General features: G+C 32.3%; 1 protein-coding gene across 1 annotated transcript; it reads left to right on the top strand.

The window, feature by feature from the left end:
• Window positions 1-799: 799 nt before the first annotated feature.
• LOC103499310 (E3 ubiquitin-protein ligase SINA-like 7) lies at window positions 800-6,500 on the top strand. Its single transcript, XM_008462289.3, has 2 exons — window positions 800-1,401; window positions 5,731-6,500. The coding sequence occupies exons 1-2, from the start codon at window positions 1,021-1,023 to the stop codon at window positions 6,400-6,402; spliced, it is 1,053 nt and encodes a 350-aa protein (XP_008460511.1). The 5' UTR covers window positions 800-1,020; the 3' UTR covers window positions 6,403-6,500.
• The last annotated feature ends 11,340 nt before the right edge of the window (window positions 6,501-17,840 follow it).

Genomic DNA, 17,840 nt, shown 5'->3' with positions numbered 1-17,840 from the left:
AAACCAAATAATTTTATTCTCTCTTCTCATTAAATCTTCCCATCACATCATCACTTTTAACTCCTTTTTCTCTTCTCCCAAAAAATTATATATCCTAATAATTATATTATCCATAATATAATTATTCTTATCTCCAATAACTTAAATAATTATATACACATATATAATTACTCATAATCTGACCAATTAACTAATTAAAAACAACAAAGATTTACAACACAAAAAATTTCAAATCTCCAAATTAATTAAATATCATTTAAAAAATATTTAATTAATCATAATTTCCGCAAAAATAAACAAATCTCACCGATTAATTACCTAAAATAATTTCGACCTAATAAAAATTACTCCAAGATAATTAGAATTAGAGTTATCTTATATTTTGGGTGTTACATTCAGGTACCATATATATTGATGGCAAAATATGGTAGTGAAAAACCAAGATTAAAGTTAAATTTATGAAATGAACATCCTAATTAACAAGATTTAATAGAACCATTTGAAGGAAAATTATTATTTCATGTAAAATATATATGTATTGAGAAGAAAAGTAGTGAAAAAGCAAGATTGAAGCTAAATGTATAAAATGAACATCATAATTAAGAACATTGAATAAAATATCTGAAGAAATTTTTGTTCATGTACTATAAATATGCATGGCAAAAAAGAGTGAAAACTCAAGTTTGAAGCTAAATTTATGTGGTAAATATAATAATTAACTCGATTTAATAAAATCAATTTTTAAAAAAAATATATTAATGTATATATAAAAGAAAAAGAATAATAAAAATATGAGATTGTAATAGTCTCTCCCAAACACCTAATGATAATTTTTGATTAATGAGATTATTACAAATCACTTCCAAAGGTCCCTTGGAATTCAAAATCATTTCTTCAATTTTATAGATTTTACGAGAAGGTTAATAGGATGGAAGTTGGTGGATAAGCAGTCGTCGAGAATACGTGGCGGTCTTACGCATACACAATCTTCGTCTTCCTCGCGAGCGAAGGGGAATCGACATGGCGAAGTTTTCGGTTGATGGAGAAGAGGATGCCGGCGATGGACCCAGTAGCCCCAGGGGGAAGAGGAAGAGATCCTCTTTTCGAATCAACGCCACTGTTGATTTTCCCCGCCGTAGCGAACAGCGGGAACAAGGAGAAGAACAGGGTTTCAATTCCGACAAGGAAGAAAGTGAGAATGATGAAGATCAGAGCAAGCGTCACCGAAATGATGAAATAGAGGAACATCTTCGAGAAGACGGTGGTAAGAGAGCACTTTGGTCGGGTAAGTCGTGTACTAAAAATGCGAAGCCAAATGGTTCCGTTTCGATGTTCTTGATTGACCCAGAAGTGTTGGATTGCTCTATTTGCTGCGAACCTTTGAGCATCCCCATCTTCCAGGTCTCTTCTTTTCAACGTCTTCATACATGTTCTCTTTGCAATTAGTTGTAATTTTGTAGTTGATCGTGGTCTGATTCCTAATTGGGTGTTTAGTTCATTGGTCCTCTAGTGTATTGGGCTTACTTCAATTGAGACTTTAAGATGAAATGGAAGCCATAAATTTGTAATGTAAAAAAGAAAGAAATCTTGGGTTGATAGTGCTTTGTGTGTAATTCGGAAAGCTGGGATTAGAAGAAACATTGAAATTCTTAATAACCTTCCATCAAATTGAGGCGATAATCAATCTAAACTCTTTTTGTGTGAGCATAAAAAATTGATTAGTAGCTAAAGAAATAGCTGAATGTTAACAAACCAAATATCTGTAGTATCTTTTGTTTTTGAAAATGATCACAAAAAAATCATGGTTGGCTGAGGAACAATATTTAACCTCAGTAGATGACAGAGATCGTTTGTTGTTTCTTAGGCTGTTAGGTAGGAATAGAACTAAGAAAACAACGCCGGGTGGAATCTATATCAAAATTGTCCTCGAGCTGCCAATAAATGGATGGATCATTGAATGGAGGAGACTAAGCATGTAAATCAAGCTTAACTGAAATGACTGGAGCCCAAGTTATCAGAATTTAGGCCCTCCATCTGACACCCTTTTTCTGCTAAGAGATATAGTGCCATAGGAATTATTTTAGGCCTAAAGATTAAACACCAATTTTCCCCGAACCACATTAATGTTTTTTGTTTTGAACTATGCTCCATTTCACTCTTAGAAAAGTGAATACTCATTAAACTGCTGTCCTGCACGCTGAAATTTGGAGACAGTACTGTACATACATGATAATTGGAGTCTCCTGTTCAAAAAAATTATTAATTCTGGTTCTTGTTTGCATGTTGAGCATTCTGAATAGAATTAATAGTAGCAATAAGTAAGGTATTTGATGTAGAACATCCTCCTTCTTGATGTTTCTTTAAAGATCTTTAATATTTCTTAGCTAATTCTTGAGTATCTTGAATTACCATTCTTGTATCTTGAGATTAGTTATTCTTAGTTAGTTCTTGTATCTTGAGTTAGTTCTAAAATAACTAACTTCAACAAACTCTTGTAATTTTCTGCCTATAAAAAGGCTTCCCCTCTCATTAATAAAAATCATCAGAAGTATTATCATAAAAATTCCTAAAACTCTGCATTACTGCATCGGTATTCTTAAAATTATAGGAAGTATGCTTGCTATCAGTGAGCATACATGGCTCATCAAATACAGGTAATGAGGCAGTTGTTTGGGGATCTAGATATAAAGCAGATAATGACCAATTTGGGGAAGATAAGGATTTAAGTTTAAATGGAAAAATGAAGATGAAGAAAAGGATTGCTTAGAAGGTTGAGTTGCGAAAACTGAATGGCACATACTATTGTGATGATAAGACTCCATTTACATGATGATTGGTTCAGGGTTGATACATGATGATTGGTTCAGGGTTGATACATGAAGATTGTATACTAAATAAATTTGATGTACAGATGAAGAATTGATTAGAGGAGTTAAAAATGAGGGCCTGGTAGACCTTTGGAAGATTGATGGATAGGTGGGGCAGATATGAGGGGGTTGCTCACATAAGTTTGATAATTAGTGTCATAAAGCAACATGGAAGTTTTGAGATTGAGCATTCAAATCAATGGAGATTAGTGGCGCAAGTTGTGCTTTGGGCATTGCTTGAGAATTTTGGACAACAGAAAATTTTCCACAGTTAATGAGGTTGCTTATTTTCATAAAGATTTTGAAGTGTGGCTTGATTGGAAAAGAAATTTGAAGATGATTCTAACTACTTCATGCTATCGACTCTCAACCTGAAATCCCAAATGCCATTGTTCAATATGAGGAAGCTTTGGTGGAAATAACTCCCACATCCTCCAACAACAATGAAGTTCAATCATTGTGGAAATAACTCCCACATCCTCTTTTCCAGCGGAGCAATTGTCATTGATAAACCAATTTCCTAGGCCAACAATAGAAGCCAAATTTCCAGTTAAAGAACAGACCATTAGTCTGCTAATGGACAACTCAGATGCTGAGGAAGAAGAAGATGAAAAGGAACAGAGCAAAGCAAATTGCATCGAGAGGCAAATTGTAAAGAAAAATGATATGAGCCTAAGGCAACTGAAGAAAATATTCAAGGAAAAATTCCAATTTAAAGATCTCCTCAGTTTTAAGCGAACGTAGTCCAGCTGATTCATCTTTATTTTCTCAGCTGATTCATCTTTATTTTCTCAGCTGATTCATCTTTATTTTCTTTCTCCAATATGCTGATAAATCGATAAGCTTTCTGTGTTTGCCTCCTTTAATGGAATAAAAATCATACTACAGTTCTGGAACATTTCTTCTCTATGGACTGCTAGCGTTTTCATTAAGTTTTGAGTCTAAAAATGGGAAGCTGAACTCCTCCTCCCACATTGGCATAGTTTTTTTTTTGGGGAAAAGTTTCCTTTTTAGTCCCTGTTTTGATGAATGTGTGCGTTTAGTTCCTGAGTTTTAGAAGTATGCCCTTTAGTCCCTAGGTTTATAATAATAGACCCATTTTGTCCTTGGGTTTTCAAAATGTACCATTTAGACGAGTTTTTAAGAATAAGTTTAAAAGATCTTGCAACTATTTTTTTGTTTGATCTATTAAAAATAATCATATGATATAAAATTAGAAAAATATAGTTTTATAGTGGATATGATTTTTAGAAACTATTCTTCTAATTTAAAATGTTGTATAATTATTTAGAATAAAAGAAGTTTGACCTTTTAAACCTAATTTTAAAAACGTAGGGAATAAGAATGTATATTTTGAAAATTTGGGGACAAAATGGTTGTATTCCATAAACCTGAGGACTAAAAATGTATATTTTTAAAACACATGGACAAAATGTATATTTTTCATTTCTTTTGGGGTGGGGGGGTTTGAGTTTACCTGTGGTAAGAGGGGAACTTTATATAATATGGGTTGAAGTTAGAGTTCTCAGCGGTGTATCATGCACATGAAACACAAATATGTAACATGCAAAATTTATTACCATAAAAAAGAAATAGGGATTTGATTTGATATATGTCTATTTTATCTGATCAGCTTTAGGATTATATTTTTGCATATTAAGTTATTAACTGATCGTCTTTCCTAAATGCATTAGAAATCTAGATCATGCTTTACTTCATTTATAGGATTCATGGGTACTGTTTGTTTTCTTCTTGGAGAATAGTTTCTGATCAGTTTGCTATAAACAGTTTCTCTTGCGAAATATATCTTTTATCCAGCATGATTTTTCAACCGAAAGTTTTTGTCTATGATCCAGTTGAAAATTTGTAGTTTTGGCTTTCACTGTTTATTATTTTTATTTATCTTTCATCATATCTAAATTTGATCTCGTTGAGGATTAATTTCATGTATTCTGCTGAAGTTGTATCATAGGCTGGATGAGACAATGGTTTGACACAAAAGCTTTTAACACTGGGTATGTGGAAGAACAGGTGGATAACAATGCAAATTTTAGTGTAAAAGGATAGTGGTCTTAAAAGCCAGTATGACGCTATTATATGGGAAGAAAACATGACATAGATGAACGCTTGCTACAAGAATACAAAAGCCATAGAGTAAAGGGTTATTTGGCCTGAGTTCTAAGTCCTCTCGTTTGATGTGAAGTAAATGTGATACCATAAAGAATTTGCTAGAAACTAGAACAGTGATAATTTGTAGAATTAGAAAATGTAGAAAGTTTTGATAATTAGAGGAACTTGGGACCATCTCCATGAGTAAGCCAAAATATCTAAACCATCATCTACATTATTGGTTCATCTTAACTAACAAACTCCTTAGCTAACGATTAACATCCCCTTAGTGTTCTAATAATATATTAACCTCTAATGGTATTTCTAACTGAATGATTACTGCACATCTTAGATGAAAAATATTGAAGTTATGACTTTTCAGCAAAGCATGCTAGTCCATGTAATAGTCTAGAGGATCAGAACGTGAGCACTGGCAGTCTGGCATTATTGCTTGTCCTTAATGTATGATTTGTGCATCGAAAGAAAAAATGAAAAATCTCATAAGAAGTTTTTGATTCATTGGTTAACATCTAATTAGTTTCCTTGAGGTAAAGTGGAAGCTTCCTCTTTAACTATTGCCAATTCTTTCAGCTCTATATTTCACATTCCTACTTCTGTTGCAGTTGAAGTGATCATACATTCAGCAAGCTAGATGTAGTTATTTAGTCATTGTCCATTTTATTCTCTGATATGACATATATCAACACTATCTAGACTTAACTAGTTTTTCTTCTATTGGTTCCATGACATTCAGTGTGAGAATGGACATATTGCATGCTCTTCCTGCTGCAACAAACTTAAGAATAAATGTGCAACCTGCTCGTGGCCTATTGGCTATAATCGTTGTCGAGCAGTTGAGAAGGTTCTTGAATCCATTAAATTACCCTGCAAACAATCAAAATTTGGATGCAAGGAGATCATTGGTTATGGCAACGAAAGTGACCACGAAAAGACATGCCTATATGCCCCTTGTTTATGCCCCTATTCGGATTGCAAATTTATAGCCTCAGCTAAGCAGTTATCATTACACTTTAGCAATAAACATACAAACTCTGCTACCAACTTCCATTTCAGTTCTAGCTTTACCATTTGCTTAAAAACTAACGATACTTACCACGTCCTTCAAGAACAAGATGGTGTTCTTTTTATTCTCAGCAATAGTTCCGAAAATCTGGGAAGTGTTGTTAAAATTTGTTGCCTTCAACCTCCTTCTTTGAAGGAAACATTTTCTTATGATCTCCGTGCAGAAACTCAAGACCTCTCCCTCGTTTTACAATCTTCCATGAAGAACATTCAATCGTCGTCAGATTGTTGTCACTCGACAAGGTTTCTTATGATTCCACGTGATTTATTCAGTTCTTCTGGCATGATCAAGTTGAATATTTGTATATGGCAAAATGGTTCATCTCCGGTGCACCATAGATGAGTCAACAAGTATGTATATATTATCCTTTCTGTATGAATTTGTATGCAACTTTGTATGTATATATCATGTGAAATGAGATCCATAATTATGCTGCCTAATTTGTATATAGCAGTTTCCGATTTCCTTTAGTTTATCTTGAATGTACCTCTCGTGGTCTGTGACTATGTATCACAGTATATTACTACTACTACTTTATAAACTATTTTCAGACAGAAAAGGGATCGCATTGTGTGTGTATCCATAAGGTCTTTTGATTATTTGTTCATTCAATCCATATCTAGATCAATATAAAAGGGAGAATCTTTCCCCCACTTTGCCTTCTATTTTTAGATATAAACTCATATACCCTCGATCCCTACCTAAGGGCAATTTATCCAACACTGTACATCTTTTTAGTCACGCACATCTTTGACTGAGGAAATGTACAACTTGACTATCACTTCAAAATGCTTAATTCTTCCTATGGAAATTTACCTTTGATAAAAAAGAAAGTACCAATTTTTCCAGTGATATGACACTGTTAAATCAAAGGTGTGTTATTCTATAATTTTTTAGTATCGAATTGTCATCGGTTATACGAAATGGGTCGTGTCCATGAATTGTTTAAATTATTATTGAATATGGTTCATCTTGTTCAAGTTTCATGAAATAATTTTAGGTCATATATTATCAGATTGTGTTATACAATTTAAATGTTGAATAAAATAACTTCTTATTTTATTTAATAAGTAATATTTTTATATGTAACAAACCACGAGATTTTAAAGCCTAAATGCCGACCTTCCATTTATATGCTTGACTTGTGAGATTTGAATATTGTTGATGACGGATGTTTGGAGATGTTTCCATTCAAACCACTCATTATTTCACTTTTACCTTCGTGAGTTTTTTTCCCAGGAATAAAATACGATGTAAGAAGATCGGGACAACTTCGATAGTTCAAATTAATCTTGATTAGTATTATTTTAGTTTCTTAAATTAGGTTTTAGTTTATTTTTAGAGAAATTTTTATAAATATAACAAACTACTAAAATATTTACGGTCTGTATAATAAAGTCCAGGAGGTTAGTCATTTTCTGAATATTTTGGGTCTGTCCTTTTGTCTTCTTCTCCTCTTTGCTGTAATTTCTTTCTATTGTCTTTCCTTTTTTTTTATTTTCTCACTGCGATTTCTTTCTATCTTTTTTATTATTTTTCTCTTCTTTTCTTACGTCGTTTAGATTTGGGTAACTAAATCTGATTTTTTTCTATCATATTTTTTTTTTCGCTGCAATTTCTTTATATTGTCTTTCTTCTTCTTTTGTTACGTCGTTTAGATTGGGGTAACTAAATTTAAAAAATTGTGTATAAAAAATCTTGAAAAAAATCGTTTAGGTTGGAGTAGCCGAATCTAAACTATTGTGTAAAAAAAAAATGTAAACGATTGTGTAGACAAATCTAAACTATCGTATAGCAAAAGAATTTAAAAAAATTGTTTAGCTAAATTTAAACGATCGTATATCAAAGAATCTTGAAAAAATAAATGATCGGGTAAACCAATCTACGAGATCATGTACGAAAAGAATCTTGAAAAAACTTGTTTAGCCAAATCTAAACGATCGTGTGCCAAATTTTGAAAAAAAAATCGTTAGATTTGGGGTAGTCAAATCTAGCCAAATCTAAACAACCAAATCTAAAGGATCGTGTAATAAAATCTAAACAATCGTGTAATTAAATTAAATGATAAAATTGAAAAAATAAATCGCTTAGATTTGACTATCCAAATCTAAACGATCGTGTACCAAATATATTACACACATTGTTGACGGCATGGTTGATATGACATTTTTGGTATTTTTCATCGTGAGCTTGGGGATTATTTCCGTTTTCATTATTATAATATACAATGTAAATATTTTGCCGCTTTGTTATATTTTTTAAAAAACCCCTTATTTTTAATTATCCTTTTTAGTAAACTGCCATGTATTTAATTCTTTATTTATACTTTATAAACGAAGAAACACTCTCTTGTATTTGACTACTTTGATTGATTAATAAAATTCTCTCTTTGACCTATATAGTTCTATAGTATATGGATACGATCGACTGTTTAATTATTGCCACGTAATGGTATTGTTACAAATGATTTGATCTAAATCGTTTATTTAGGAAACGTGGGTAGAGGTATTCTCTATGCAATGCAATGGGTTATGTCTTTGTGAAGGAAATATGAGAACGACTAATGGGATCTCCTAAAGGCAGGATCATCATTAGAGAAAATGCTTTGTTTGAAAACTTTGCTTCTACTGCTGATTTAGCAGAGAAAGAATCACACCTTAAAGTGGTGTTTGCATTATAGTAGATGTAATAACTGGATCAACAATGAAAGAGATGGAGAGGAAAATAAATCTTCTAATGAAAGGTATCAAGAAGTGAGATCACGAATTCACTACCTTAAGAGATCAAATGAGGGCTCGTGAAACTTCTAGGTACAACCAAACTCCTACTGTCAAAGCTAACGATAAAGAAAAATCTTGTTCTAGGAAAACCAGACACAACAGTCCACCTCCATCACCTCCCTTTTGGTTCAACAGTAGTAGGATATGATCACAAGCTTCGTAAGAGCTTAATATGGAGGACCGCCACAAACTTCTTTTATGTATTCCAAGCCATACACCAAAAGAATTGACAACTTGCGAATGCATGTTGGGTTACCAACCTCCAAAGTTCCAATAGCTCGATGAAAAGGGCTATCGAAAGCAACAAATTGCTGATTTTCTTTGTTCGAAGCTTGAAGGAAAATGCTTTCGAGTGGTATACCAATATGAAGCCAAAAGTGATTGATAATTAGGAACATCTAGAAAGATATTTCCTCACCTGCTTTTATAGTATTAGGCTCATCGTTAGTATGATGGAGCTAGCAAGCACCAAGCAGCAGAAGGGAGAGCCAGTCAGCGACTACTGAAACTAATGGAGAGCTCTGAGTTTGGATTGCAAAGATAAACTCATCGAACTATGTGCAGTAAAAATGTGCACCCAACGCATGCATTGTAAACTTTTATACATCTTGTAGGGAATAAATCCCTACATGTTTAAAGAGTTGGTAACTTGCACTCATGATATGGAGTTGAGCATTGCCAACACTGGAGCAAAGGATTTCTTGGTTTTGAAAATGAGGGATGACAATAATCAAGTCAATGAACTTAAAAGATCGTGAATAGTGTTATAAAATAATCTAAGGTCGTTAAAAGAAAGCATGATGGCTATAAGAAACGATGTCCAACTCTTAAAAAAAGACAGAAAAAAGTTTATCCATTTCCTTACTTTGATGTTGCAGACATGTTGAAGCAACTACTAGAGAAATAACTCATTCAACTTCCACAATGCAAACGACTAGAATAGTTTGGAAAAGCAGATGATCCCAACTATTACAAGTATCATCAAGTAGTTAGCCTTTCAGTTAAAAAATATTTTGTGTTGAGTTGATTGTAAAGTTAGCTCGTGAAAAGAAGATTGAGTTGGATATTGATGAGATAGCTTAGACGAATCATGTTGTAGTGGTGATAATTTCAAGTGTTCCACCATTGGCTGCATCTCATGATAAAAGACAAAGCTTGATTCAATTTGAAACATTTTAGCCTATAATTGTTTGATTCCAATAAAAGATCATGATGTTAGACTCCCAAAACAAAGACGAGCCTATTAAAGATGATGGTGAAGGGTGGATCTTTGTGACTCGTTGAAAGAAAGAAAAGTCAAGTTTCTCCTAAAAAAAGTCATTTCTCCATCAACACTACAAAAGAGAAATCAAGACTCAAACATAGAAAAGAAAGAACATGACATGGAAGTTTAAGCCTGTTAAAAAAGAAGATAAGGACTTTCCCTAACCTCGACGACCAGTAACTTTAGAAGAATTCCTCCCAAGAAATTTCCTTGATAATTATCCAAAGAAAGTATTAGAAGCATTGCATATCATTCTATCAACATAACAGAATCTAACAGCAATCATATAACTACTAAGGAAGGAGATGATTTAAAGGAAATCGAGCAAAGAACTTTTGTCTTCAATCGTATCAAGCTGTCAAGTACTCGATCTTTAGTCTTCCAAAAATAAGTATGACCACGATGGAAGAAGAAAATAAATGTTCAACTTCTACTTTCACTCGAACTTCAGCTTTCAAAAGGCTAAGTATCTCCACATAAAAACAATCGGTCTTCAACATCTGTTTTTTATCGTCTAAATATGACAAGTGATAAACATAAAAGAAAGATGAAAACTTTGAAGGCAAGACATTTCATTAAGAAAACAATGAGGATAAAATTAATAGTCTTCTCCTATCATGCATGAAGAGTAAGTTAACTCTTGACATTAATATAGAAGGTTCCTTGATGGTAAATCTAAGACTTATTATATTGGTCAATCCTATAAATGAAGGAGGTGTACAAGTACTTATAAAATAGAGCTACTAAATATGCAAAGCTCTTTATATTGAGGGCCTAAACTGCATGGTGCTCTTAGCCCACATGTGCTTAAAAGGTGAATGAAAAAAAAAATCAAATTAATTGAACTACGTTATGACTTATCCCATTTTTCAATGTTACATAGGCATGTCGAAGGAAACTTTAAGTTCAATTTAGTTACCAAAGAAACAAAAAGCTTGAACTACGTTAATACTTGCTATCTTTCTTCAAGAGTGTGTCACAACCATCTATGGAACTACAAATTAAAATTGATGTTGTTCATCACCACTAAAGAACGACACTCCAAATTGAAGATGATCATCTCTATTGAGAGACACATAATTTTAAAGATCATGCCTACTAGAGCAATAACCCAAATTTGAAGATGTTCATTCCTACTAGGACAATATATCAAATCGGGAGCGAAACATTCAATTTAAGATGTTCATCCTGTTAAGGAGGTGAACAATAAGTTAAGAAGACACACAACTTTACACGAAACCATATACAAGTTGAATGCATATTTAAAAAAGGTTATTCAAAATCAAGTTCAGGGCTTTCGTTTATGCTTCCCTCATAATCAAATTTAGAGGCTTTATCAATGGTTCATCAAATACAAATTCGAAGGATTAGCCTTTCATCAAAATCAAGAACAAAAGTTCTTATTATTTCTTCATTTTCAAACTTAGTGGATATGTCTCAACCTCTTCAATATCTTTAAATTTGGTGATTGCATCACAATTTATACATTATCTCCAAGTTTGAAGGTTTCATTGTTGCTTCTTCATCTCCAAGCTTGATAGTTGCATAACTACTTCTTCATCACTAACTTCGAGGATTGCACTACTGCTTCTCCATGTCCAAGTTAGAGGGTCACATTGTTGTTTTACCATCCCCTAATTTCTATGGTTTTTTTATGGCAGCTTCTCCTTTATATATTCTATGTCTTTATAAATCTACCTAATTCTTCTATTTATAGGAAAAGTGAAAAGTAGGTGGTGGATTACTTAACCACTAAGAGTGTATGGATACTTAAGACATGGATGAAGGAGGTGACTTTATTTAGACATATTAAGTGTCTATAAGACTAAGAACACACGGCTTGATTAGATAATGGACATCTATATTTTTATCTAATATTTATAATACTCCCCCTTAGATGCCCATTACACATATGAAGTATGCCTCGTTAAAATCTTACTAGAAAAAACCCAATGGTACAAAATACTAGTAAAGGAAAAATAGTACATATTTCATATATACTTACAAAAATAAAATTTATCCCCTCTTGGACACATCATTTGAGATCTCTGAGTTGTTGCGTTTCAATGTTGAACACCAATTTTTCAAAAGTTGTGGTAGGTAATGATTTTGTAAATAGTCAAATTTGTTGTGCTATGATATCATTATTTTCTTTAAGATCATGAGTGTAAAAAACCTTTGGTGAAATGTGCTTTGTTCTATCTCCTTTAATGTAACCTCCTTTTATTTGAGCTATACATGACGTAATGTCTTTGTATAATGTTGTTAGAAGGAGCTTACTAGAAGACAAACCATATGATTTTCGAATGTGTTGAGTCACCGATCTTAACCATATACATTCTCGACTAGCCTCAGAATTGCAAGGATTTTGGCATGCTTTGAGGAGGTGGTTGTTATGGTATGTTTTACTGATTATCAAAATATATTAGTTCCTCCACATGTAATAACCTATTTGAGATCTAGCTTTGTATGTATCAGATAAATATCCAAAATCTATAGGATCAACTAAGTTAAAATTTGATTTATTTGAATAAAACAACCCTATATCAATTGTTCCTCGGAGATTACGAAGTATATTTTTAATTCCATTCGAATGCCTTTTTGTTGGAGAGGAACTGAATCTAGCTAATAAATTTACTAAAAATGCAATATCTAGTCTTGTATTATTAGCAAGATACATAAGTGCACAAATTGCACTAAGATATGGTACTTCTAGATCAAGGAGTTCTTCATTATCGTCTCAAGGTCGAAATATATTTTTCTTCACATCTAGTGAACGGACTTGAATTAGGATGTTCAATGGATGTGCTTTATCCATATAAAACTTTTCAAAAAAATTTCTATATAAGTTGATTAATGAACAAATATCCCATCTGCTAGATGCTCAATTTGCAAACTAAAGCAAAATTTTGTTTTTCTAAGATCTTTTGTCTCAGATTCTTTCTTAAGACATTCTATTTTCTTTGAAAGCTTTTCAAGAGTTTCAATTATATTTAAATCATCAACATATAGAGTTATAATAGCAAATAATTCTAATTATGATTTCTTTTTTATAAAAACGCATGAACATATTGGATTATTTCTAAATCATTCTTTCAACAAATATTCACTTGGGCGATTGTATCACATTCGTCCTGATTATTTTAATTCATACAATGATCTATGTAACTTTATTGGACATGGTTCTTGAGAACTATTGATTTATATGCTTTAGGTATCTTAAATCCTTTAGGAATTTTCATATATCATTATCAAGAGATCCATATGTTGTCACTACACCTATAAGATGCATGTCCATATTTTCGTACACATCCAGGTTAATTAAAAATCTTAATTTGATTGCATCCACCACCGAAGAATATGTCTCCTCATAATCAATACCAGGTCTTTGTGAAAAACCTTGTGCAACTAATCTTGCTTTACATCTTATAATCTCATTATCTTCATTCCTTTTTCTCACAAATACCCATTTATATCCCACAGGTTTGACACCTTTTGGGGTTTGGACTACTGGTCCAAATACTTATCGTTTTGAAAGTAAATTTAGTTCTACCTCAATTGCTTCTTTCCACAAAAACCAATCTTTTCCCTGTTGACATTCTTCAAAAGATTTTTGTTCAGGAGCTTTATTTTTTGATATAATATCAAGAGCAACATTATATGCAAAATTTTGTCAACAACTAGTTCGGTTCCATCTTTTTCTTATCATGACATAGTTTATCGAAATCTCATTATTATCCTCAATTATTTTATTTTCTTTGACATTTATGTTAGAAGTCAAATTTGTGGATTTCTTCTAGAATATTCACATCTTTAATCGAGTTATTGACTCAATTCTGGAACATCTACCACACTTTGGGCGTGTTTCAGATTCATTATGACAACTTGTTGTTTTGAGATGTCAATTTTTGGTGGGACATTTGCAGCTGCTATATGCAATTTAGTTACTTTCTTTGCATCTACAAATGCACCTGGTAACTAATTTGCTATATTTTGCAAATGAATTATTTTCTGAACTTCAAGTTCACATTAAGTTGTACGAGGATCTAAATGAGACAGTAATGTTACATTCTATGAAACTTATTTTTCCAACATCTTTTCCTCCTCCTAATGTTGGAAAATTTTTCTCATTAAAATGACAATCAACAAATCGTGCAGTAAGTACATCACCCGTCAAGGGTTCAAGATATTTCATATATTCCTAGCCTCCTTTGAGAATCCATCTTAGTACGTTGTGGTGGAACAATTGGAATATATATTGCACATCTAAAAATTCTCAATGAGAAATATTTAGCTCATGACCATATGCTAATTGTAATAACGAGTACTTGCGATAAGTTGTTGGCCTAATACGCATAAGTGACGCAGCATGCAAAATAGCATGTCCCTATACAGATGTAGGAAGTTTAACTCTCATATGCAATGATCTAGCAATTAATTGCAAACGTTTTATAAATGATTTTTCTAAACCATTTTGTGTATGAACATGAGTTGCAAGATGTTCAATACTTGTCCCAGTAGACATACAATAATTATCAAATGTTTGAGATGTAAATTCACCAACATTATTAAGTTGAATGTTCTTAATTGTATAATTAGATAACTGTGCTCTTAACTTAATTATTTGAGCAAGTAATTTAGGAAATGCAAGATTTCCACTTGATAATAAGCATACATGCCACCATCTACTCGATGCGTCGTCTATTAAGACCATAAAATACTTAAACGATTCACTTAGTGGGTTAATGGGTCCACAAATATATCACCATAAATTATTTCTAAAAATGTAGGCGATTCTATTCCCACTTTCGCTGGTGATAGTTTAATTATTAATTTTCCTTTAAAGTAAGTATCACATGATAATTCATTAGATTGGAGAATTTTCTTGTTCTTCAATGAATGTGATAACTCGTTATACAAGGTATTATGGCATTTTATGTAAAATAATGAATCCTTATCGCATAAGAATAAAAGAAAACATGAGAAAAAATAAATAATTTAATTAACTTGTGTATCGGGTCTTACAAAAGAACTTCATCCCTGTTATACTATATTTTACATACTTTATCATAGGATAATAAGCAAAAAGAAGTAGAGTTTGACGATTGAATATTGTGCAAGGAGACACATCCAACCAACATGGCGACAAGCAAGCAAACTAGGTGATCAGATGCACTAGCAGACAAATTTAGTTGGCATGAATGTCAGAAAAAGTACAAACGGACGTACGTGTGGCACTGATGCAGCTTTTCAGAAGCATTAGTGAAGCACAGTATGTTTTGCCCAACATCACTCACACTACAAGAAATAACATTAACGATAGCTAACGAAAAACGCTATAATAGACTTTTTATAGCGTTTTTCGAGAGTCCTGACAGCCCATGTTATTAAAAGTCTGGGTCTTTTTATAGCGTTTTTTCGAAGCTATAACTAGTGCTATCGTAGAGTTTGAAGATATAGCTTATATACGTTGCTATAAAAACATTTGATAGCGTTTTTCGTTAGAGCTATAATAAGTTAATATAGGTTAAATAATGTGCTATCTTTAAGATGTAATAGCGCTTTCTCGACGCTATAGTATAGTATTTATAACTATAATTTTCAGCTATAATAGCCTTTTTTCGATGCTTTAATATAGTATTTATGACTATAATTTTCAGCTATTAATAGCCTTTTTTCGATGCTATAATATAGTATTTATAACTATAATTTTCATCTATAATAGCATTTTGTCGATGCTATAGTATATTGTTTATAACTATAATTTTTAACTATAATAGCCTTTTTCGACAGTATAGTATTTATAGCTATGATTTTCAGTAATAATGCTATTTAATCGTTTTCAATCAAAATATAGGTAACATTTTTCTCAAAAATCTATAAAACCATTCATAATGTACTAAAAATTACCAAACAATGTAGTCATTCTAAATGTACCAACCATACACATTACCAATCAAAATACACATATTAGTAAATAATGTATGAACCGCACAAATTAACCCTCAAAATACAAATAAAGTTCATCATAAGTCAACAAGCAAAGTTCGTCATAAGTGTACAATCTTTAGTCCTCTAGTGAAGACGACTCCATTTCATTCACCTACATAAATTTATAAAACATATATTAATTAAACAAGTATAGAAAATCTTTAAAAAATGTAGATAAAAAATATTAGAATTAGACAACATACTAATGATCACTTTATCAGATGGCCATGCAACTGTACTTCCCAAAGCTTCTTCAATACATGTCATTTCTGATGTTGGCCTCCACAAATATGCGTTTGGTTTCTTTGCTACATCAACCCATACTCCAATTGCATGTGGACCAATAGGAATATGATGGACCATAGCAGTTGGATCATTAGAAGACCATCTTCCTTCAGCAACAATCTCTCCCGAGCCATACCAATCTAATAACTTGCACTTAGTTTGACTGTTGTTATTGATACTCTGTGAAAAGACAAATATGAGATACTAGAATAAGAAGATAATGACATCATAAACAATTTTCATCCTATTACAAATAAATTTACCGATGGAGAAGGCATTGGAGGAATATTTAGTCGCTTAAGCACACTTGCAGTAGCATTTGAAAGTTCTTCACTTGGTTCAGTCTATGATAATCACATATGAAACCAAAAATATAGTTAACTACTACGAGAAAAAAAAGAATCTAAGTTAGTAAAAGAAAAAAAGAAATACCTGTTTCTTAAAATAAGATAACATAAGTGCTTTCATTTCGATCATTTCATCTTTCATTGTTTTCATTTCTACCATTTCTTCCTTCATCTTCAAATATTCTTTTTCAAGAACCTTATACTTGTGGTCTTGTTGAGACAAAAGAGATAGTTTTGAACGAGTCACACCAAACCCAAATCCTCTTACATGACCACGATCGGGGCCAAGAACTTTACTTAAAGCATCATCAACCACGTTTGTTGTTGAAACTGTCGTCTCAACCTCAGTTTGTTCAATACGCTCCTAACAATATATAAACAAATAGACCTTAACAATTCTTAAAGATCTAAGCTGCTGTAACTTTTAGCTACTGTTTTAAGCTGCTGTTTTATTAAAGATGTAAGCTACTGTAACATAATTCTTAGTGGACTGTAGGTATTTTGGCTTGCTGTTTTGTAACTTTTACCTACTGTTTTGTAACAATATATATACGCTTATAGCAATATATAAACACATATCTAACATTACACTTAGTCAAAGTGATGTTCAGCAAATCTTTAATACAAGTTGTTCAGCAATTCTTTAATACAAGTTGTTGTTGTTGTTGTTTACTGTTTGATTGGTGGTGTGTTGTAGGTTTGGAAAGATGTGGGAAAAGTTGTAGGCTAAGATGGATAAACTACTTGAGACCTGATTTGAAGAGAGGAATGTTTTCACAACAAGAAGAGGATTTAATTATCAGTCTCCATGAAGTTTTGGGAAACAGTGAACACAAGGCACGTCAATATTGAAATGTCTAAATCTAACTATAATTGTAGGTGAACACAAATGTCTAAATCTGCACGTCAATATGCAAATAGGTGAACACAACAAGCTGTAGGCGTTTCAGCAATAATGTTCTAAATATATGCAGACACGAAACAAGGTTTCACGGGCTGATGTGGATAATGCAATCATTTACAGCTGGTTCAGTGAAGTTTTACAACTTATTTTTAGCAGGAATAGTTTAGTAGTTTCCTTCAGCTATCTGACAGATTCAAATGACCCATTTT

Source organism: Cucumis melo, chromosome 9 (assembly GCF_025177605.1).
Source record: "Cucumis melo cultivar AY chromosome 9, USDA_Cmelo_AY_1.0, whole genome shotgun sequence".
NCBI lineage: Eukaryota > Viridiplantae > Streptophyta > Magnoliopsida > Cucurbitales > Cucurbitaceae > Cucumis > Cucumis melo.
This window is presented reverse-complemented; position numbering and strand designations above follow the sequence as displayed.